This window comes from Aspergillus sclerotioniger (genome assembly GCF_003184525.1).
Source record: "Aspergillus sclerotioniger CBS 115572 chromosome Unknown BO94scaffold_16, whole genome shotgun sequence".
NCBI lineage: Eukaryota > Fungi > Ascomycota > Eurotiomycetes > Eurotiales > Aspergillaceae > Aspergillus > Aspergillus sclerotioniger.
In genome coordinates, this window is record NW_020291006.1 from 548,891 (window position 1) to 571,409 (window position 22,519).

The 22,519-nt window shown below is 52.0% G+C and overlaps 7 protein-coding genes across 7 annotated transcripts; 2 read left to right on the top strand and 5 right to left on the bottom strand.

Annotated features, from left to right (window-relative positions):
* Positions 1–1,770, bottom strand: BO94DRAFT_597905 (FAD-binding oxidoreductase; the record flags this gene model as incomplete). The annotated part of the gene is made up of 3 exons (XM_025616279.1): positions 1–602; positions 695–1,205; positions 1,281–1,770. The coding sequence occupies 3 exons, from the start codon at positions 1,768–1,770 to the stop codon at positions 116–118; spliced, it is 1,488 nt and encodes a 495-aa protein (XP_025466826.1). The 3' UTR covers positions 1–115.
* Positions 1,771–2,204: 434 nt separating this feature from the next.
* On the bottom strand, positions 2,205–5,223 carry BO94DRAFT_493875 (FAD-binding domain-containing protein; the record flags this gene model as incomplete). Its single annotated transcript, XM_025609212.1, has 5 exons — positions 2,205–2,307; positions 2,401–2,750; positions 2,819–3,216; positions 3,721–4,125; positions 4,202–5,223. The coding sequence occupies 5 exons, from the start codon at positions 5,218–5,220 to the stop codon at positions 2,248–2,250; spliced, it is 2,232 nt and encodes a 743-aa protein (XP_025466827.1). The 3' UTR covers positions 2,205–2,247.
* A 373-nt stretch (positions 5,224–5,596) lies between these two features.
* Positions 5,597–12,231, top strand: BO94DRAFT_557223 (cytochrome P450; the record flags this gene model as incomplete). The annotated part of the gene is made up of 17 exons (XM_025613918.1): positions 5,597–5,929; positions 6,216–6,598; positions 6,675–7,162; positions 7,478–7,562; positions 7,624–7,765; positions 7,908–8,045; positions 8,122–8,326; positions 8,401–8,484; positions 8,541–8,634; positions 8,693–8,807; positions 8,883–9,174; positions 9,249–9,442; positions 10,687–11,453; positions 11,541–11,760; positions 11,800–11,826; positions 11,899–12,033; positions 12,064–12,231. 17 exons carry the CDS (start codon positions 5,597–5,599, stop codon positions 12,229–12,231), a joined length of 3,870 nt encoding a protein of 1,289 aa, XP_025466828.1.
* A 304-nt stretch (positions 12,232–12,535) lies between these two features.
* On the bottom strand, positions 12,536–13,816 carry BO94DRAFT_518300 (NAD(P)-binding protein; the record flags this gene model as incomplete). The annotated part of the gene is made up of 2 exons (XM_025610027.1): positions 12,536–13,015; positions 13,137–13,816. The coding sequence occupies 2 exons, from the start codon at positions 13,814–13,816 to the stop codon at positions 12,601–12,603; spliced, it is 1,095 nt and encodes a 364-aa protein (XP_025466829.1). The 3' UTR covers positions 12,536–12,600.
* A 1,136-nt stretch (positions 13,817–14,952) lies between these two features.
* Positions 14,953–16,079, top strand: BO94DRAFT_566538 (uncharacterized protein). Its single transcript, XM_025614562.1, has 4 exons — positions 14,953–15,309; positions 15,377–15,410; positions 15,435–15,611; positions 15,694–16,079. The coding sequence occupies exons 1-4, from the start codon at positions 15,089–15,091 to the stop codon at positions 15,844–15,846; spliced, it is 585 nt and encodes a 194-aa protein (XP_025466830.1). The 5' UTR covers positions 14,953–15,088; the 3' UTR covers positions 15,847–16,079.
* A 1,595-nt stretch (positions 16,080–17,674) lies between these two features.
* BO94DRAFT_586374 (uncharacterized protein) lies at positions 17,675–18,967 on the bottom strand (the record flags this gene model as incomplete). Its single annotated transcript, XM_025615758.1, has 2 exons — positions 17,675–18,868; positions 18,914–18,967. 2 exons carry the CDS (start codon positions 18,965–18,967, stop codon positions 17,675–17,677), a joined length of 1,248 nt encoding a protein of 415 aa, XP_025466831.1.
* A 1,510-nt stretch (positions 18,968–20,477) lies between these two features.
* met2 (homoserine O-acetyltransferase) lies at positions 20,478–22,510 on the bottom strand. Its single transcript, XM_025609213.1, has 3 exons — positions 22,374–22,510; positions 21,913–22,303; positions 20,478–21,857 (listed from the first exon to the last, which is right to left on the bottom strand). Exons 1-3 carry the CDS (start codon positions 22,402–22,404, stop codon positions 20,822–20,824), a joined length of 1,458 nt encoding a protein of 485 aa, XP_025466832.1. The 5' UTR covers positions 22,405–22,510; the 3' UTR covers positions 20,478–20,821.
* Positions 22,511–22,519: the final 9 nt, after the last annotated feature.

The window sequence follows — 22,519 nt, forward strand, 5'->3', positions numbered from 1 at the left end:
CCTACTTACTTCCGGCTAGCCAATCCCAAGGTGCTCCTGTCAATCTCCATTTCATTCACTAGTAGCATGCAAGGACCCTCCCATCAAACTTAAACTGTTCTGTCTCATCTATCTCTCACGGAGCCTTCGGCAACTTAAACCCCCCAGGGACCTTCTTCTGGAATACTCCTTGTGGGTCATACTTCCTCGAAACCCGCCATAGCTCGTGCACGCTCTCACGTCCATACGACTCAAGCACCCCCTGCCACTGATCAGCATAATTCATATACCGAAACCGCTCCGAAACGCCCTCGCTCTGAGCGGCGGCATCAATCTCCTCGATTAGAGCTCGTGTGTGGCTTGACATCGTCGCCGAGTATGCCGGGTCGGACCAGTAGTTGGATACGAGGAGTAGGACGAAGTCGGTCTCTGGGTGCGTACCCGGTGCGAAACCGAGGACGTTTGGGGAGGTTGGGATTATCGGAGGGAGGGCTTGAATTGTGAGAGCGGACAAGAGGTAAGGGATGCTGGACATTCTGTTCCGGGTGAAGTTCTTCCAAATTTCGTAAATTCTGGGAAGGATGGTGTAGGAAAGGCGGACTGTTGTGGTTGCGTAGATTGAGCTGGTGATTTAGATGTGAGTACTGCCCGTTTTCAACCATTCAGGTAGGGGAGAAGATGTTGGGGAGGGGGAAGAAATCCGACGACAACATACAATTGACCGACAGGCTGAGAATTTGCCAACTCCCTCGCAAAATCGGACAAATTCGACACGCGCATTGAGGAAAACATTTGGGGCTGGATGTCACTAAACACCCTCAGCGCGGCCGCATCCACAACAGGCTTGGTATAAAACATGTTGTTGGAAGTATACGCAGCCAGGGAATCTTCTCGGGACTCAAACAGAAAGCTCAGTTCCACCTGCGCATGCGGATCAAACGCCTGCGCCGAAGCATTCTTGAACAGCCGGAACGCGTCGAGTTGAGCCGCATCCACCGACGCGGGATACACAATCGCTCCGGCCCAGAGATCGGCCTGGGGGAAAGTGGCTAGGTCAAAGCGCGTGATGACGCCGAAGTTGTTCTGCCCGCCCTTGAGGGCAGCGAAGAGGTCGGGGTGATGTGTGGTGTTGGAGGTGATGATGGCGCCCGAAGCCAGGACAACTTGCATCTCCACGACGTTGTCACAAGCGAAGCCACGATGGGGCGAAAACGCCGAGAGGCCGCCTATAGTAAGTACTGCATTAGATACTGAACCAGTTTAGTGAGATATATGAATGGGATGGACCGTATAGTTAGTACCACCGGTGAGTAGGCCGCCGACGCCGACATTTCCGGTTCGTCCGCCCACGACAGCGAGGCCTCGAGGAACTAGAACATCATACACATCGGTCCACAGGGCGCCGGAACCGATGGAAACCACGTCACCGTTCATGTGGATGTCATTCAAGCGGTGCAGATCGATTGTAACGCCGGTGTGGGCGTTCGCAGCGCCCGGGACCGATGAATGCCCGCCGGATCGGATGGCAAAGGTTGAGTCTGGGAGGTCGGCTAACGTTTTCACGGCAACAGATACATCCTCGACTGAAGAGGGAATGACTATACAGGCGGGAGCGAGCTGTTGCTCTTGGAGAGCGAAGTACGAGCGCTGTGACGCCGCGTAGGTCTCGCTATCTGGGAAAAAGACTTTGTCTGGGAGGAGAATGGCGAGGTTCGCGCAGGGCGAGGGCGAGAACAAAGAAGAGCGAAGATAAGGAGCAATTAGTACCAGAGGAAGGGCTAGCCACTGCATGGTGATTAGAAAGAGCTGAGTATGAGAGGCGTTGCTTGGCTGTGGCGAGGGTCACTTACGGCCTTTTTATCCCAGGTTCGCCAGTCGGAAATGAGATCGCTCAGTCCGTACGACACACGCAGAATGACTCGGGGGGTACTACACCGGGCCTGTCTGTAAGAAAAAGAAAATCCTAGTTTTTGAAGTATATGAAAGATCTTGACAGTTAGTACTATCTAAATTACAATATAGTACCGATCTAGTACCTTGGGTAGGTGCATATCTCGAGTAATGACCTGAAGCAGGGTTAGAATCGATATATATATCAGAGATATTAGCTTACTCTCACTCTTATCTGCTTATACTCATATTTCTAACAGAAACGGGGCGAAATGTGGCAGTATTTATCATTTTACTATGAAATACAAATGTAGAATATGTAGGCCAGACGTAGTAGGAGTTTTACCCAAGCGAACCATTATCCAGCCAAACCGAGCATCAACCTTGATTCTGCGCGGCCAAAACATCAAGCCCCATGCCCCGAGACAGAACACGGTCCTGCAACCAGAGAACCTTGTCAGCAAAGACTTCAACAGCATTTTTTAGGCGGGGGAGGGGGTAAGAAAAGAACAGGATATGAGAGGCACTCACCATCATCCACTGCGGCAAAACTGCACACAAAACCCTCAGAATCCCCGTACTTCCCCCATACCAAAGCCGGCCCCCATTACCCTTCATAATTTCCTGCACGACCCTCTGACAAAAAGTCACTTGATCCTCTCTGACCACTCCATCCTCGCCACGGGCCCGCGCCGCGACTGTCCCTTCGACAGCCTTATACAGCGAACCCGACGGGAGGGCAAAGTCCGCAAAGTGCGTTTGACCTAGGCTGCGCACGGCACCGGCGACGATGGTGAGGACACGCACATTGAAAGGGGAGAGCTCAAGGCGGAGGGTCTCGGCTATGAGGTCCAGGGAGCCTTTTGAGGCAGCGAATGTACCTGTTCATGTTCGTATCAGTGATATCCAGGCACCTACGTACACAAGGGGAAGGTGGGGGGGGGCATACCCATATATGGAACATTAATCGACCCCGAAACACTCGACATAAACACAACGGTACCCCTCGCCCTGATCAGCAACGGCGCAAACGCCTGCGTGAGTGCCAACGGCCCCCAAACATTGGTTTCAAAAAGGTCCCTCACAGCCTCGAGATCGTCATCCAGAATCGGCATGAAATGGATACGGCCCGCATTGTTGACCAAGACGTCGAGCTTGCCGGTATGATCCGACACGGTCTCAACGGCAGCTGCGATGTGAGCCTTCTGGCAAACGTCCAGCGTGAGGAAAGTGACGTTGGGGAGGTCCCGTAGGGAAGACATCTTGGTGGGATCGCGGGCGGTTGCAAAGACATGGTAGCCACGCTGGTGGAAGGTCAGAGCGAGGCCTGAGCCAATCCCCGAGTCGCTGCAGCCGGTGATTAGGACGGTTGGTCGGGAAGAAGTCATTTTTGGGAGATGGGTTACGCAGAAAAGGAATTTGGGGGGGGGGGAGATTTGACGCAGTTGAGGGAGGGAGGAGAGTTGGTGTGAGAGAGAGAGAGAGAGAGGAGAGAGGAGAGTGGAGCGAGAAATTAAGGGTCTAACTGGTATCTCCGATAAAGCAAACCAACAAAGGAAAATTGCGGCCTGTTTTAGAATTACTCGGAGTAAATCACGTATTTTACGCTTCGGGTGCCCTTACAAGCTTTGCAGCAGATTAGGCTAGCTGAAGGACAGAGACACAAGCTTGGTTACACCAGTGAGAGACCGTAAGATTTGATTAATCGGGCACGACAGTGGCACCTAACACTACCTGGGCTCTAAGGAATGACCCGGATTCCGCTCCACGGGCAAAAGCGACCTTCCTATCTAAGGAAACAACTTGAATCCCCCTGGCACAGCATGCTGGAACAATCCCTCCGGGTCATACTTCTGACTTGCCGCCTGCAGGTTCTTCTTCCTCTCCTTCCCATACCCCCCAATCACATCCTGGCTTTCATCTGCATAGCCCATGTACTTGAAAGGCCGATACACGCCAGCCGCCTTTGTAATCTCCTCAATAGAATCCAGCACGCGAGCCGCAGCCTGGCGAACATCGTGCTGGTGTTGCGGGTCCGGGAAGAACGCAATGAGCATGAGGACATTCAGCCGTTCATCCTTGGGGTCAAGGCCAAGGCTGTTGTCTGTGCCCTTTAGGGCGGGGCTGGGTTGGAGCGTTAGGTGCCAGTTCATGTTTGGGACGGAGGAGATCAGCGGGATGGACTTGTTGAAGGTTGAGATGATGGGGGCATAAACGGTGGGGGAGTGCGCGAAGGTGGTCGTGTAGTACAGTGTGCTGCGTTTTTTTGTCCCAGTTAGCATTGAATAGCATTAAATAGCATGGAATAGCAGAGAAAAGAGAGGAGACGTACTACATCCCCGGAAACTGATGACTGTCCTCCTCATTGTCAAAGTCTAGCATGGACATGGTGCGCAACGTGCTGAACAGCGCGGGAACATCGTCAACAAACGGCCTCAATGATCTTGGGCGTTCTTCGGGCTTCGCGTACAAGAGGACATTCGCCCCCATCAACACGCGATACTCCGATGTCCACGAAAAGCTGAGAATCGGGTCCGCATGCGCATCGAAGCTCCCCGGCGCCATGAAGTCGGAAAACGCGCTGAGCTGCCCGGGGATATTGTCGCCTGGGTAGACCAAGAATCCGCCCCAGAGACCGTGGAACGGGTACGTCGTCATGGTGAACTTGGTCACGACGCCGAAGTTGTTGGAGCCGCCCTTGAGCGCGAGGAAGAGGTCGCGGTGCGTGTCCTTGGTCACGGTGACTATCTCGCCGCTTGCCAGGACGACCTCGTACGCCAGCACCGTGTCGCAGGCCCATCCCACGGCCGGGCCCAGGATGGAGAGGCCTCCGCCGAGGAGATATCCTCCCGTGCCGATGGCACCGGCTCGTCCGCCTGTCACGGTGAGGTTCTGCGGGTCGAGCTCCTTGAAGACCTGTCGCCATGCGGCGCCGGATTCGATCTCGACGGTCGAGCGGTCCTCGCTGATGCGGATGCCGTGCATGGCGCGGAGGTCAATGGTCACACCGTCGTGGATGTTGGCGGCGCCGGCGAAGAGGGCTTGGCCATTGCTGCGGACGGCGAACTTATCACCAGATTTGCGGTGCGCGGTAGCCAGGGCCTTGATGATGGTGGACACGTCTTGGGCCGAGGTTGGACGGACGATGCAGGCGGGCTTCAGGCTTCGTTCCTGGAAGCTGAAGTACGAGGACAGCGATTCCTTGTACGTGGAGGTTTTCGGAGTGAAGACCTTTCCTTCGACGAGGGTGGAAAGCTCAAGGCATGTTGCATGAGGCTGCTGCCAGGAGTATTGGGTCAAGGCAATCCAGATGCCCAGGGCGCCGACAACGTAAAGGAGGTAGGAAGCCATCGTGATGGTTGAGAACTTTAGAGAGAGGGGGAACAGAGAGGAGGGAATGAGCTGGGGCTTATAAGTTGTTTCAACTGTAACCCCAGCAGTTTGCTTGGGTATTTTCCTCTTTGTTATTTGTGCGAGTCGCTTGCAATGTTCCACAAATTCACTTGAACAGGGGAGATTGCCTCGGCTTGACCCTCACGGAAGTTACCAGCTGAGTAGGCTACATCTTAGTGTGATGTGTGATGTGTGATGTGTGATGTGTGTGATGTGTGCGATGTGAGATGGGAGATGGATGATTATATACTAGTACTATATAACAGCATGAGGTTCTCCCGATCACCGACTGCCATGACTCTGTGAGCAGAGCGTCCACCGGCCTTGAAGAGAAATGTCGCTCGCCGAACTGACAGCAAATGGGAACCAGCTGGCCCAGATTCCAGCTGGTGAACCGCCACACGGAGTGATTCCCAACCTCAAGAATCCACCGTCTGATGGGTACCTGCTCTTCATTATCGGAGGCGTTGGGGTTACCATCATGCTCGTCGTAGTGGCCCTGCGGTTCTACGCCCACGTTGTGATCCGCAAGGTCTTCAAGGCAGAAGATTGTGCGTCTTGTATTTTGTATTTCTTCAATTTCTCTCTATTTTCATTTTCTTCCGGTTGCCTGAGTTCTACTGACAGGTTCACTAATGCTACGGTAGGGTCGGCTCTCATTGGCATTGTAAGTTGACGTCCAACCCGTTCACCAAGTGCCGGGCCCCCTGATAAACCGAGGGATAGATTGGTGCCCTTGGCTACTTTGGCATCTGCATATTTGGTATTATGCTCCTGTTTGGACGAAGAAGATATCTACCTATCTGCTGACGACTTTCACAGCGGTCACCCATGGGAAATTCGGGACTCATGTCTGGGACATATCCATTGCCCAAATCACGAGCAACGCCTTTATCATGGTGAGTACTACTGAATGACCTGGCCAAAGTCAGTATGGCTCACCCAACCAACAGTCCTCCTATTTCACGAACTGGGTCACGCTAGTGGTCTGGGCCTTCGTCAAAAACACCTTCCTGCTGATGTACCTGGACATCTTCCGACCGTTGCAATACCAGCGGTTTGCAATCTACATCGGCTTATTTGTCAACTGGACCTTCTACACCGTTGTTCTAAGCGTGATCCTGGCCTTGACCTCGCCCGCCCCTGGTCAGAGTTGGCTCGACTGCTTCATGTCCGACCGACAGGCCCATATGCAGAGCTGGATCATGCCCGTCGCGGCGGGGAACCTCATTCTCGACACGTATATCCTGCTCTTACCAATCGGATCCGTTATGAGGCTGCAGCTGTCCAGAAGGAAGAAGCTGGCTGTGCTTTCGGTCTTCGCGACGGGGTTTGTGTGAGTTCTCCTTTCCCCGGTCGTGTCACTCACTACCGACCATAAACCATAAACGTCTGGCTGACGCTGTCTCAAGCGCCTGCATCGCCTCCGCTGTAAGCATCTACTACAAGCAGCGCCTTGCGCACAATTTGCACGACCTCAGCTATCACACGCTTCCCGTGCTGATCTCGGCCCTGTTGGAGATGTGCGTAGGGGTCACGGCCAGCTGCATGCCGGCCATGGCCCTCCTCATCCGGACAAAAGGCCACCCACTGATCCGCCTGACAACGTGGGCGTGGGGCACCTTGACTAACTGGACGAGATCTCAATACACCAAGTCTCGGTCGAGGGATAGCGCGGGGAGCTGGTATCGGAGACGCGCGACTGCACATCCGGCTTCTTTCTCGCCCGCTTTCTCGCCCTCGCCCTCGCCGATTAGCTTGCATATCCATGCTAGTCGGCACAATCAAGGGGTAGAAGGGGGAGGGATCAGACGGACGTATGACTTGCTGCAGGAAGTGGAACTTCAGAATATCCAGTCCCAGAATCATTTGCTCGGCGCGGAGAGGGAGGAGGAATGGCGTTAGCGTAGGTACTACTACAGCTGCAGTTCAGAATGAAATTCAAGAAGATACAATATTTGTAACGGCCAAGGTATTTGCTACTATTGATTCAAAACGCGGAGACTTTCTTGTGTAGGACTCTGTAGGACTCTGTAGGACTCTGTAGGGCTCTGTATCACTCCCAGTCCGGAGGCGTGCAACGCAAACAACAAGACCAGGTGGACGGGGGGAAACCCTTCCTATCATCCCCATTGGCGCGGCTCGCGGGGGTGACATTCAATCCGTATATCCATACTACTGTACATGCAGCAAGGATATTCCATACATCAGCCAGATAGTTGTCCCGGAATGTCGCATGGTGGAGCACCGGCTCAGGCGTGTTACCTGAGCGAAGACCTAACCGCTTCATTTACTAATTGGTAACACACACGCTCACACACACTCTCTCTCGCATACCTTTCCTGCTATCACTAATTGCAGTCGCAGTTGCAGTTGCAAACGCATTAGCATCAGCATCAGCATCAGCATTTTCACAATGGCCGAGGAAACGATCTATACATGGCTCTTCACGGTAGCCTGCGTGTTCTTGATTCTGAGTGAGCTTTACTACAGCCTACATCTAGTCTGGACCCCCTCAAGACCACTCTACCTTACCCCAGGAACCATTGCTAATGACAAATAGGTTTTCAGTCTATCTGCGGTCCATGAAATCCTCTATGACTTTGTATGATCAGTCCGTCCCCACCACGATCAAACAAGCACAGATAGATCTAACCCATCAGCGAAACCGCCACTTCTACCGTCCCTGGGCCCCCAAGCCTATTCTCATCCCGCCAACCAAGAAGATGATGATGGAGCTCAGCGAGGCAAGCGCCCTCTCGCAGCGTGCCGTCTACGCAGACGTATGAACCGCCTTCCTAGACCCCAGCAGGCCCTCACTGCCTGGCAATTGCATGGTCTGACATTGCTACTATCCAGATGATCGGTCTAACATACAGCTTGAATGGCTTCGACCACCACGAGGTCAGTAAGCGCAAAGCGCGCCTGTTCGGCCGTGCCATGCTCGTCGTAGGCGCCGCGAAGCTACCCACGCTGTATCCGTATCTCATTGAGAAAGTGACGCGTGTTCTCGCAACGGAGCTCGGCAAGGTGGGTGGTGGGCGTGCAGGAACCCTGGGCCTTGGTGGGTTGAGTTGATCCAGATCAAGATCGATTCTTGGTACGCTACTTCTTACGTTCTGACATTGCGGTTAGCAGACACGCGGTCCGTCTCGGTTACTGTGCTGAGCGAGCAGGTTATGGCAGAGTTTGTGGGGCTGTGGATATTCGGGGAGAATCTATGTACGTCTGGGAGAGAGCTATCTAACTGGCATTTCTTAACCTGCGAGGGAACGCAGGGTCCGACTTGTCCTTTCGCAATGGCCTCGTCCGCCTCCCACAGCTCAAGAGGACCGTGGCTGTGTTCCAGCTCACGCCGCGATTTATGGCCCCGTACGCCCATGTGCCATCCCTATACACTGCCAAATATGCATGCTAAAGAGTGAAACAGGGTCATACACGCACTCCTCGCCTGGGGCGGAAAGGCAAAACACAAGACCCAGGACCGACTCAGGGACCTGATATCGGGCGTTGAGGAGTGGAATGAACCACCAGAGATCAAAGAGGTTGGCCTCCTCCCACCAGCTAGCTAACGAGAGCTGGTTCATACCACATGCATCGTCCTTAACCTTTGTCAATAGTTAACCCTTCTCAACGACCTCATCGAGCTCTCCGCCGAGAATCGCGACTACTGGACACCCGAACGACTGTCGCAGTCGACCCTGGGTCTGTGGCTGGCCGCGTCGCACCAGCCGTGGGTGAACCTGACCGCGATACTTCTCGAGCTCAGCGCAAGACCCGAGTGGCAGGATCGGCTCCGAGCCGAGGCCGCAGAGTACGCGGATGATAGTGATCTGGCTAACCATATTGACGGGCTTCCGCTGTTGGATAGCTTTCTGAGGGAGACGACGAGGATGAATGTGCTTGATCGAGGTAGGCCCCTCTTCACCCATCACGTACTCTGGACGGAGAGTGCAACTGACATGCATGCCATTGGTCTGGTCCAGTGGCCATCCGCCGAAAAGCGCTTGCAGACTATACCTTCTCAACGGGATCCCCCAGCGTGCCCGCCGGCTCAACCCTTTGCGTCTCGTCTTACAACCTCGCCCGCGACGCGTCCATCTATCTCGACCCCGAGCACTTTGACGGTGCGCGCTTCCTCAACGGACGGTCGAATGATCCACATTGTAGATATGCAGATGTCTCGGAATATAATTTGAATTGGGGATATGGGTCTCTTGCTTGGTACGTTTGCTGCCCCCCCCCCTTCATCTACGTTGATGACTCTCTTCTAACCGGTAACAGCCCCGGAAGACTGCACACGAGCTACTTCCTCAAAGTTATCGTTGTTTATGTGCTGAGGTACTATGAACTCGGTTTGGCTGACCCCGGTGCCAGGCTGTGGTGGTCGTGGGAGGAGGTTTCCATGCCATATGCTTCTACTCGGGTTCTCTTTACTCCACGGGGGTGACTTTGGGACGCATCATCCAAGGAAGCGCGCTTCTTTTCCACCCTTTCACCTTTCACTTCCTTTGCAACAGCCTCCTGCTGAAAGACTATGGCCGGGAGGACCTAAATATAGACCAACTAGCGGTGTATGGAAGGAGTGTCACGTTCAAGGGAATTAATTAATCGTCTACTACCCACGTACAATGTCTGGCGGGCCCATTATGTTTTACAACTTGGATTAAAATTACAGGTCCGCTTCTGTGAGAGGCTTGCCAAGTCATACTAGGAAATCCGAATATAATAACAATCCCTGCAACGCTTGCTGCCTGGCCAAGCCCCTCGGGGGGAGGCTGCCTGCATCCCGTCCTGCCAATACCCGCCAAGATATTGTGTATAACTTCAAATGCAAAGCCAGGCGTGGTACATATATATCCCATAGGGGGCAGAGGTGGATCACATCGATCAGTCCTTCCATTAACTACTAATCTACTCCCCAGTGGCAACCAATTCCTCGGACTTCATCTTAACCTGCTGGACAATGAGGATGCCCGTTTCGCCTCCCACCATAAGCCTCCCCATTCCCTTGTATACAAACATCCTTCAAATCGGCCTGATCACGGTCATCTCCCTCCTGACCTGGCGCATATGGCGCTTCACGATCCGCTCGTCGATGTACCCGCATGAGCCGAGGGAGGTCCCGTATTGGATTCCGTGTATGTCTTCTTCTTCTTCTTCTTCCTCCTTTTCTATTTTTATCTTTATTCTTATTTCTTTTGTTTTGTTGTATGTAAGCCTTGATATGGCGCTGCTAGCTAGGGCTTACTAATGGCGGTCCTTGATAATAGATCTCGGTATGTGTACCTCGACAGTGAGCCCATCAAGATATCGATGGGGCTTTCGTTACTAAATTTATCATGCCACTGCTCCAGGACATATCGGCTTTCTCCTTGATTTCGACCGCAGGGCCAGGAATGCGATGTAATTCCCCCCCACCAGCCTTCATATATTCTGGATTTACTCACCAACCTCTCACTCAGAACATCCTCCAAAAACCCTCACGAGCCCCTCTCTGTGACCATCGCCGGCGAAACCCTCTACCTCATCAGCAACCCCTCCCACGCTACCGAACTCGCCCGTAACCCTGCCATATCGCGAGACCCGCTCGTGGTCGAGATCTATACGAAACTGGGAATTCCACGAGCTGTTGTTGCGCGACTACTTGCTATTGACCCGGACGCGCCAGGCACAGGCACAGACACATCGCCTTCTCTGAACGCCATAGAGACAATCCTCGAAATGTACCGCGAGTATCTGTCCCCGGGTCCCATGCTGGACACCTTCTTTGACCGAGACGTGCTGCCGCGCATTCAAGACGCTTTCGCTTTCGCTCTGGACTCCGATGGTTCAGGTTCAGGCACGCCCCCCTTGTCCCTCCACACCCTCGTCACAACCGCACAGATAAAATCCCTGCTAGGGGCCTACTACGGCGACCTGATCTTCACGCTCGAGCCCGATTTCGTGGAACACTATCTCGTGTGGGAGAAGGTGAATTGGAAGTTCGTCTTCAGGGTCCCGCACTTGTTTAGCGCTGATATGCTCGCTGCGCAGCGCACGCTTGTTGGCGCATTTCGACGGTATGCTGCTGTTCCATCTGCGCAGCGGGGACATGCGAACGAGTGGACCGAGCGGGTGGAGGGGCTTTTGAGGGGGAAAGGCGTGCACGATGAGGATCTGGGGTGGATTTTCATGTTGCAGACTTGGGCGTGCGTGTCTTTTCTTCTTCTTCTTCTCTACACACCGACTTCTTTTCAGCAAGAAAACTAAGTACTAACTCCCCGACAATGGCATAGAATCCTCGGCAACACTTACAAAAGTACCTTCTGGCTGGTGGCACATATCCTCGCCGACCCAGCTCTTTTGCAAGCCATCACCGCCGAAATCCAACCTGCCCTAACCCTCCGAGCAGAATCCGGGACGATTGAAATCAACCACCAGTATCTCTCAGAGCACTGTCCGCAGCTGGATTCTTTATACAGCGAGGTCCTGCGATTGACCATGACTGCCCCTATGGTAAGACATGTTGTGGAAGATACCGTGATCGGAGGGAAGATCTTACGAGGGGGAAATAAAGTTATGGTATGTATCCATCCATCCATCCATCCATCCTCTCCAACTAACAAAAAGCAACACACGCATGGATTATAACAGCTCCTCTACCACCACCTCCATCTGGACCCATCAACCTGGGGCTCCTCCCCAGAAACACTGCATCCAACCCGCTTCCTCCACTCCCCCTGGCTGAAGAATAACCCCGCGTACCGCCCCTGGGGCGCCGGCCGACACGTCTGTCCGGGACGGTATCTAGCCCGGAAGGCGATTTTTGCCTTTGTTGCGTGTTTGTTCGGGCGGTTTGAGGTTGTTGACACGAGGGTTGTTGGTCAGGGCGGGTTTCCGAGGATGGATATGTCGAAGCCGACGCCAGGGATTGCGAGTATTACGTGGGGGGATGATGTTTTGTTGAAGCTGCGAAGGAAATACTAGGTTGGTAGATAGATAGATGGTGGAAGGTAACGGTTCTTGACCGTTGGAATATTGAAAAAAACAGAATATCCTAAACCCCTCACCTTTATAACATTACCCCCATCACCACCTCCACCCAATGCTACCCCTGATATCATCACTAACTCAGGTGGATTGCTCCAAAGGTAACCCAAGGTCAAGCTGATTCTTACCTAGGAGTACTATTTATTCATCGATTCTCTCAATACTCTCTCCTCCAGTCTGCCAATAATAAATCCATCCCCCATCTGGCTAACGATACCACATAGTACATCACGCTAAGCAAGAAAGCCACTTCACCAAACACTTAATCTCATCCAAACCACCAAGACTCCTCCTCCTTAAGGCCTACTACCTAGTAACCCCCCATGCAATCCCCGGACTCCTCTCTTCCAGAATCCCAATCGTCTGCTCAAACACCTTCTCCTGCGCCCTCCGCCCTACATCCTCGTAGATCCACGACTCCACATTCTGGTTGACCCCGTCGCTCTGCAACTCGCCATGGGAGCTAGCCGGGGCTGAAGCCGCAAGGACAAAGGTCCGGGCACCGACCTCGGTGGTGCGGTCAATGAAGCGGCGAATAAGTCGCACAAGCAGAGGGGATGTTTTGCCATCGGTGCCGAGAGCGGTTGAACATAGGCCGGGGTTGACGAGGTTGATGATTACTGGGGGGGTTGGGGTTGCAGTCTCTGTCTTCGTGTTCTGGTTTAGACGGGTGACGAGTTCGCGAATGAAGAGGATTTCGATAAGTTTTGTGGCTTGATAGCTGTGGTTTCTCCCGTGGTTAGCGTATGCATGGTTATTTTGTTCTGTTCTGTTCTGTTCGTGAAAGTAGATGAATACATGCATAAACATGTGGTGAATACACAGATGGATGGGTATAATACCGTCGCTGCTGACCAAACACCTCCCTCTCATTCATCCTGGCATAAATATCCGGGGCATTAATCTCCGGAAACGAAGTCAGTCGATGGGCCTCGGAACTGACAACCACAAGATGAGGCCGAGAATCCAGAACAATCTTCTTCTTCTTCTTCATCTTCTTCATCTTCTTCGTCTCCTCAAGCTTGGGCAATAACAATAACGCCAATAGACACGTATTCAACACATTCACCTGAACCGTCCGTTCATAGCCCTCCACAAGGGCGAAGATCCCCGTGTTAATGCCGGCATTTTCCACGAGGACGTCCACGCGCGACAGCTCGCTCTTGACGCGGTCCGCAAAGGCAATTGTTGAGGCTGTGCTGCTTAGATCGAGGGGCCAGACATCGATGGAAGCGGGGTCTGAACGCGTCTTGACACTTCGCACTATGTCTTCTTTTGCGGACTGGCCCTTTGGGACTGTGCGGACGGCGAGGATCAGACGGGCGCAGTTGAGGCGGTAGAAGTGGCGTGCTGCTTCGAGGCCCAGGCCGGTGGTGGCGCCGGTTATGATGATGGTTTGGTGGGTGAAAGAGTGGATGGGGGTTGGGGGGGTGATGAAGAGCTGGGAGTGGAAGAAGCGGCAAAGGGCTGCGCTGAGGTTGGGGGAGATGGTGAATTCGAGGGGCTGTGATGGGGGGGTCATTGTAGATGGATGGATGGAGGATGGATGGAGATTAAACCGGTCTGGGGACATGGTGGGTATTTGGGAGAAGTTAGAGGAGGGAAAGGGGGGAGGATGGTTACTTGTGCATGCATGCCCAGGTGACGACTTAATACTTTGTGGTACCACACTCACAACTTCCAGGCGGTACGCATGATTCTTAGGCTACCTGGTTGTACATACTCTCAGACGGAGATAGGTTTATGTATGTCCAAGGAGTACATCCAGCTGTTGTTGTTTACAATGTTAAAGTATAAGAAAGAACACTAAAACAAAAGACGAGAGATAACGAACATAAAACAGTATCCGACTCGCTACATGCGCGCCTAATATATCTACCCCAATTCTACAACACCCGTGGTCTTTGCAGAACACTTTCTCTCTCGCGCTGTCTTCACCTAATCGAAAGCCATATCAGGGGGGCAAAAACATACAACAGAAGGGATTCGCTGGTGGTCACCCACCCAACTACTAACCTCCCGGCGTGTGGCTTAAGTACGGCTGAGCGGACGGGAAGCCCTGTTCTCCACACCCTGTGGTCGTATGTACGAGTCTTGTATTTGGTTTGAGTCATATAGGGTTGATTATATGCTTTTCAATGGTGAGATTAGTCCAAAGATTGTATCTTGTATTGCCTGCAAATTGAAATACTACTATAAATATAAACACTTCAAGCGCTTTGAAAACCGACAAGGCGACTGGGACTAGAAATAATGAAACACTGGCATCACAAATCTGTTGAAGCAAGTACTCTAGTATTCTTCTACCAGTATCATCCAATGTACAACACATCCGCCTGCCACGCATGAGGGCTCTTGTTGAACTACTGGTTTTCCCTGGCCTGATCGGCAGCCTTCACAGGTCTTCCACAACCAAAAGGTATAGTGCCACACAGTCTTTAAATACTGAGAAGTAGCAGGCCGGGTCTGCTCCGGTTGCTTCCACTGACATTGAGCAGGGCAGAGATGGGATGCGTAGATGAAGTACTTCTGGTTGGGCAATTCGCCATTCCCCGCTTCTGACTCAGGCAGCGAGATTCTCTCCGGATACCACGTGATGATCAAAACAACTCCATTTCCTCTATGACCTTTTGGCCATCTTTCTTCTCAGTGAGAGATCAATATGGACGATCAACTCCTAGTAGAGAAGAAAGCTCGCCGCCAGCCGCTAACTGCAATTTATGGGTAGCTTGGCGGATTTGGCCATCGTTTGTCACCCGCCCATCTGAAGCAGGTCAAGATCAATCATACAAAAATGTCCCTAGAGGCCAAGTCCCTTCCCCTCTACTTCTCCTCGTACTCGTATCCCATCGAGGAACCAGAGTATGAGTATCCCGAAGATGCCGAGGATTGGCCGGAATTCGACGAATGCCCTTACAAGAATGCCGAGCACCTCGCCATCTGTCTGAACCGATCTCTTGGCCGTTGCGAAATGCCAGAAGCAGATACTCACCCCCCTCGCTTTGCAATGTCCTCGTTAGCTTATATCCCTCTGACTCTCCCTTTTCAGATCCTCGATTCTAACCAATATCTGGCGGCCCAGTTGGGGAAACTTCAATTTCCAAGATATGGGCTGTGTGACTTTGGGCTCCCAGTGACAGGTTGAATCCGTTTGGTACGATGCCAAAACTGGAGCCCCTCATATGATCGCCCTCATGTGGAGTGAACTCGCCCAGCCACAGAATGAGGAGCTTTGTCGCGCCGAGGTTGATGCCGCCATTATGATCATGCACGGACGCTTGCGAGATCCATCACTCCGATCTCATGTTAATGCCCCTGTAAGCTTCTAGTCACCTTTTTCTTCTTCTTCTTCTTCTTCTTCTTTTCAACACAAGCGTTAAACGCTAACCACTCTTACAGGTCCTGCTGCTCTCAGCCATCGGGGAGCACCATCTCCGAGTCATCGAGGCATACTTCGACAAGGACCAGCTGGTCATGCGGAGTTCCCCGCTTATGAACATGCGTGAGTGGGATCTGGGTTGGCTCATCACCTTGGCGAGATGGTGTTGGTGAGGTCCTAGCAGCAAGAATACCAAGCTCTTGATTAAGTCTTAGCGAACATGGGGGGCAATTTCTGTTTGGGATTTGGACTACCAGAGTTATGGATGCTTATGATATTTTGTTAAGTTCATACCAGTAGGCCAAAACGGAAATCCGCTGGCCATCTGGAGAACAGACGGAACGAAGACTCTGTGTCCCAACATATTTGGAAATGGGAGAATAGATGCGTTTACGGCGTAGTCTGGGAATAGTTTAATACCATACATCTATCTCTACGCTTACGTTGCTGCTGTAATGTCTGTACTAGTACCTACATTCGGAAATTCTGTCTCCCAGCATTGCAATATGGAAGACGTGGTTATGGTCTGGTCTGGTATGGTTACATCCCGCGTCTCTTACCATTAAAATATACTTCGTTTGATAATATTTGGCTATCGTAGGGTAGGTACTCAATTTTGATTTAGCAAAACCCCTGTAAACCGATCCGAAACGCCCATCCTTGGTATACAAGATGTGGGATTCATTCGAGAGAGAACTCATCCCGCATACTATGCATGTTATGTATAATCCCAAATATCTTCTTTAGAAAATGGGAATGAAAAGCAGCGTTTGTCCATTTACTTTCTCTGGGGGTCATTTCGAAGAAGATCAATCACATAGTAGTTAGTACATGAGCGGCTTAGTACATAATCCCTTGCAATATGCATAAAGTCTTAAGTAAAGAAGCGATAGAAATAAGGCACTTTGCTGCCAAGGTTAGATGGATCAACTTGATAGGTGAGTAAGTAAGTAAGTAAAGAATGGGACTTGGTACTTATATCCAATCCACAGAATGAGAGATTTGTGCAATAGCCAAGTAGGAATATATCTAGAGGTCATCGGTATCTATATCCTGGGATCAATTATAGTATGTATACAGTAAGATAGGATAATAATAATAACAATCCGAATAATTTACTATTGAAAGTTTGATGATTGAGCAGCATTCCAGATGGGGGTTTTAATCTAGGTAGTTAGCAGATAGACTCCTTATATAATATCCTATTGCTTGAGCGATTCACTTCCATAGAAATGAGGTATTTACACTGTATTCTAAGATCACTTTTTTATTTCCTTCTATAGAGTCTTATTTTACTGGTAAATAAACTAGGTATGCTAGATCCTAGAGCACGGAGTTTAGTTGGAAATAATTAGACATAAGTCCGTGATCACGTATCTCGTCTAACTCTTCACTTACATACGGATCAATAATTCTGTATAGATATCTATCCCGTATTCGCGAAACTCAGGGGTTGCCATTGCTACCTACTTTGTACTTAAGCATGCTATAGGTATCTATGCATATCTGGCCAATTGATACATCCACTGGTGCAAATAATTGGATTTGTATATTTCCGAAATGTGATACTATGTACTCCGTATATAAAGAGAAAGGGGAAGGGAATGGATGTGTCAGAAGCCACGAATGTATTTATTGTCTATCTATTTTATGAGCTGCGGATATGTTTAGGGGAGAGAACTGTTTCGGTATTTGGTAAATTATCTTCTTCGCTAATATGAATGTAGCAGGTTCAATCACATTATGTAGATAGGTAGATAGACATTCGACCATGGAAGCAATGTAATGAAGATAACCGGTCTAACTTGATATAAAGTAAAAAGTATGTATATGACAAACGTATATTTAGATGACAGAAATATTGCATCTTCATGTATCCTTGGCTGTCGCGACCAATTTCTTATGTAGGGAATCCACTTAAGGGGGGGGGGGGGGGGGGGATGGAAATCGAAATGAACACGAAAGTAGAATAATTATGATCCACCATCCAGGGTAATCAAATCAATAAGTACCCACCGGTTGAACAACATTGACAGCTCTGCGTTTCGAAAAGAAATTAACCAATTTACGGAAAACACTTGGCTCCGTGGACGATGTCTCTGTGCCACGGGGTTTCCGTTTCAGACTCGTGGCTTTGTTCATCGCCGACCAGGAGGTTTTCAATCTGGACGCGTTGGATCCAGGGCGAAGATTTGGGATTTGTTCCGGCGAGTCCGGGTAGATTGGAAGTGCCGTGGTGCTGACGTTGGTAATGGTTCCGGTTTGCATTTTGGCCATGACGGCGTTCTGGATGTTCATGTCCCGTTGGGTTTCTTCGGAGGGTGACAGAATGTGTACAAGGCCGCTGCTGTCGATAATAATTCCTGGCTCTTGCTTATTGTCGGCGTCTATACTGTCTAGGCCTATCGGATTGGTGTATTCTGGGGGCTGGACGGTTGGGGTTGCAGGAGATGCTCCGGAATGGTGGTTTGTGGGAGAGTTCTCGGATATGTCGAGACTGGGGGGGCTGTTGACGAGTGTTTGCGGTGAATGGAAGCTGGGGACAATGCTGGCCATGATTGCAGCGTCGGGGTCCAAGAAGACCTCCACGTTGTCTTCGGTGAGAATGTCGGGGTGGTGATCGTCCTCTTCAAGAGGATCGTCGGGGCTTTGGCTTTGGCTTTGGCTTTGGCTTTGGCTTTGGCTTTGGCTTCGACTTCGGCTCCTGCTCCAGCTCATGATGTGCCGCGCCATGCTTCGCCTACTTGGTGGAGCACTCATGGACTGTGTGGCTTTATTGACAGAGTGGGACGAGGTAGCTCGGCCGGATCCGAGACTCTCAGATTTGGGTTGGTGATTCGCCTGGGAATGAAGGCTCCTCATGCCCTGCATACTCGACTGCTGAGTCAAGGCAACTCCGGAGTCGAATTTGTTCTTCAAAACAGCCACATCTGCTCCAACTCTCGGCGACATAAACTTGGAATACACCCGAGCTGTAATCGAAGACTCCTGCATCACCGTGTTGGTTGTCGCCGCGCGAGGTCTGGTGCCCCCCGACGACCGGTCTTGTTTAATGAGTAACGTGCAGGCATGTCGAATCTGACCTTCTAGCTCGGTAGAAATTTCAGGGCGCTCAATCAACGGCGACCGTGGCCGGTAATCACCCGGGGTGTCAACAAGATGGTAGAATCGAGTAGGTTGCTCTTGGGTGGACTTCTAGAACGATTAGAAAACATCACCACTCTCTGCATGTATACACACCTGTGATCCGAAGAGCAAGGAAGAAGAACTACGTCGCTTTATGCTGAACTCCATGATACCTGGTATCTTTCAAATATGACGACAAAAATGACACCCAGTCAGGAAAGAGATCAGCTATATAGCCAACGATGAAAGAGTGTTGGGCCCGGCCCACGTCGAGATTCAGGGTGCCAAAGAAAGAAGAGATACGATGCTGGGCAACCAGTCCCACGCGAAAGCCAACGGGATATTTAGCCCAAGAATGGATTGAAACGATGGATAGGAATGCGGGGAACGTCCGAGTAATGTTGTTTCTAACGAAAGGAGAGGTGAAGAACCATTTGAAGAAGAGAGGAAAAGGTCAGGAATGACGAGAGCAACAACCTGAGGAAGGTGACTCAGAGAGCAATGGACCAGTCCATTGGCCAGGTAGGTGCACCTCCAGGAAATTCCATAGCAAGGAGGAGGCCGATGCGAGAGCACTGGTCGGGAATAAAAATAACCCCAAGCGGACGCAGACAAGCAAGCGCTCGTCACACGGCATCCTCGATGCTCCAGTGGCGGCCAGTCGACACCCTCGCGGACTTTATCTTGCATCGACTATTGTCTGGCTTGCAGCTCAGCCCGGTCGCCATTCGCCAGGTGTGAAACCGCCCCAGTGCTGTGAGCCGGAGGGGTATTAGCCATTTGATTATTGTTATGGCCCATTGCGAGCATTATTGCTGATCGTGCTGCTGGTCGTGTGGTTGTCATTTTGCCTTTATCACGAAGTCAACTCACTCCCTACTGGTGGAAGAAGAACAGCATCATCAGCAAAGTGAGGAAAGGGGGTCTCACGGTGGAGTGACAGCATTGGCCCTCCTCCAAACGGAACGGTTCCTTGTCCAACGTTTTCGCAAGGGGCCGTTGCAGTGGAACAAGGGATGAATCAAGGGGCGGGAAATCCAAGGGGCCAAACATGACGGATGAGATGAGATGAGATGCATCACTTGGAGACGTCCAGACAAGACCTCCCAAAGCAGGAATCCCACCGTCATCGATGCGGGGACATCGGACCCTGAATCTGATGGGTCTCATGCCATCCACCCAGACCGAAACCTTTCGAGTCTCAGAAACCTGCGACATGCCGGGAGGAGGAATGGAACGCGTCGGATTGCCTGCGGCCCCCAATCGGACGGATCACATCAGCCCAACGCCGCCCATTCCCCCTCAAACCTAATACCCAGCTTCAGTGCTTCACACGCAGTTCAAAACCTGCACTCCGCATTTCATACCCTCTTGGCTCAATTCATGCAAGCAGTCTGCTTGTCCAAGTATATTCCCCGGAAGTTAACCAATCCATGGGTTGCTACGGCGCCCTTCACGTCATTGCTTCAGCGACCGGCAGCATGACCTCAGAATGCATTCAGCAGGCATCGAGGTGGATGCTGGGTGGTAAGGCGCGATGATGGGATCAATATGCGGAGAAGGCTGCAGTGGTTGGGCCTGGTGCAACCATGGCTGGGGCCGCATTGCGAATCGGGCGGGTGAAGGGGCTGGCCAGAGGATAATATGGAGTAGTATCTAATCTACTAGGAATGGCTGGATCAAACAATTTATTCTTTATGTACGATCGAACGCTTTTGTCAAAGTCGCCCACCACCCCGAATTGGATCGAGGGTTTCTGATGGAGAGCAGTTAAGTGCTTCTTTACAGCCTTACCTGTGAGGAAACGAGAGAGGCAGTTGGATGCTCATCTCCCTGACTGGCTTAGAATAATAAATAACAAGACCGCACCGCTACTTCCCCAAGGCGCTGAGCTGGCGGGGTCCGAAGCCGCGGCGCGTCCTCTCGCCGCCGAGAGAAAGGCTTGGCCTGCCCACCGCCGTCAGGCAGAGTGTAGAAAGGCTGCAACTAATGCGCCACTGTATATCGGGTCCTGCGGGTCAGTTACCACGCGGTGATATCTTCCACCTCCGCTTCGCCGAATGTGCTGCTCTTGGTTAGCTTGTTCACACCGTCCACAGCCACTGCACCTTCCGCCGGTGCCTTGGACATGATGTCGGGCAACACTTCGCGGAAGAACTCGAGGATGTAGCGGTTGACCTGCTCGAACTGGAGGAGGAAGGCGTCGTGACCTTCGGGACTTTCAATCCGCTTCAGGCGAGAGTCCGGAATGCCGGCCGCAATCTCCGCCTGTTCCTCAAAAGTGAACAGGCCATCGCTTTCGATGCCCAGGACCAAAGAAGGCTGCTCGATCTGGGACAGGGCTTCACGAACGGGGTTCTCCGATCCCGAACTGGCCCGGTGTCGGGACACATCGTGCGTGTCAAGCTTGCGGGTGATGGCGATGTAGCAGTTGGCATCGAACCGCTTGACGAACTTCTCGCCCTGGTACCGAAGGTACGACTGCGCCGAGAAATAAGTAGGGAGCCGCTTCTGGCCGTTGGCCTCGACGGTCTTGCTGAAGGTCTTGGCTCCGGAGAACTGAGGGTCTTGGAACTGAATCTCCGAATGCTGGACTTCGGGCTGCTGAGGACCAGGCGAGCTGCGTCCGCTCTTGTGTCCATCGTTGTGGATGGCCCAGTGCTCGTTGGGAGGGGTAGGCGACCGTTCGGTGCCGTTAATGTTCTGTCGCTTGGAAGGATCGGGCACATTACGGCCAAAGCGAGACTCGAACGAGTTGCGACTCCGGTAGGTGAGAAGGGCGGACATGCGCGCCGCACCCAAGCCTGTGGCCGGCGGATCATCAAACGGGTAATAGCCATCCTCATACTTCGGGTCGCTATAGATGCTCTGGCGTTGGGCCTCACCCCAGCTGATGCACCAAGCCGAATGACGGGCCGAAGTGGCGATCGGAACGATCGCGCGCACATAGTCCTTGCCGAAGTAGGCGTACTCGAGAGTGAGCATGCCACCCATGGAACCACCCACCACGGCAGCGATTTGGCGGATACCCAAGTCATCCAGCACCATTTTATGGATTCTATGCATTGTGAATACGTCATCACACTCCAACAGCGAGATGAGGAAAAACTCACTTTACATCATCACGGACTGTGGTGAGAGGGAACTCGGGGCCATACAGGCCGTTTTCGGGGTTACCATCCTTGTAGGTGACGGCACTGGCACTTCCGTACGGACTGCCCAGACTATTCAAGCAGACGACGAAGAACCGGGAGGTGTCAAACGCCTGTCCGGGACCGCCCAGCAGGGGACCCCACCAGTCTGCGACATCGGCGCTGCCACTGAGAGCATGACAGATCACCAATGCATTGTCGCCCTCGGGGGAGAGCTCACCCCGCGTCGTGTAGGCCACGGGAACGTTGTGCAAGGTAACACCGGACTCGAGGGTGAAGGAAGGGATGATGACGAAGGATTGATCGGTAATCAGGCCGGAGTAAGGGTTTTCAGGTTGCGAGTCGACCCTCTCTACGGGATTTAGTAGCTGTTCAACTTTCCAAGGGTGTTGAGTCAAAACGCGGGGGAGGGGAACACTGACGGAGTTGCCCGCGGGCGGGTTGAGCGACCATCTTGATCTGTGTGCTAATGACAGCTCAAAGGCAGTCTGTAGGGAGAAAATGCAAGCAAAAGGGAGGAGGATGATCCAAGACGAGCAGTTAGACACGTATCAATGGGAAGGAAAAA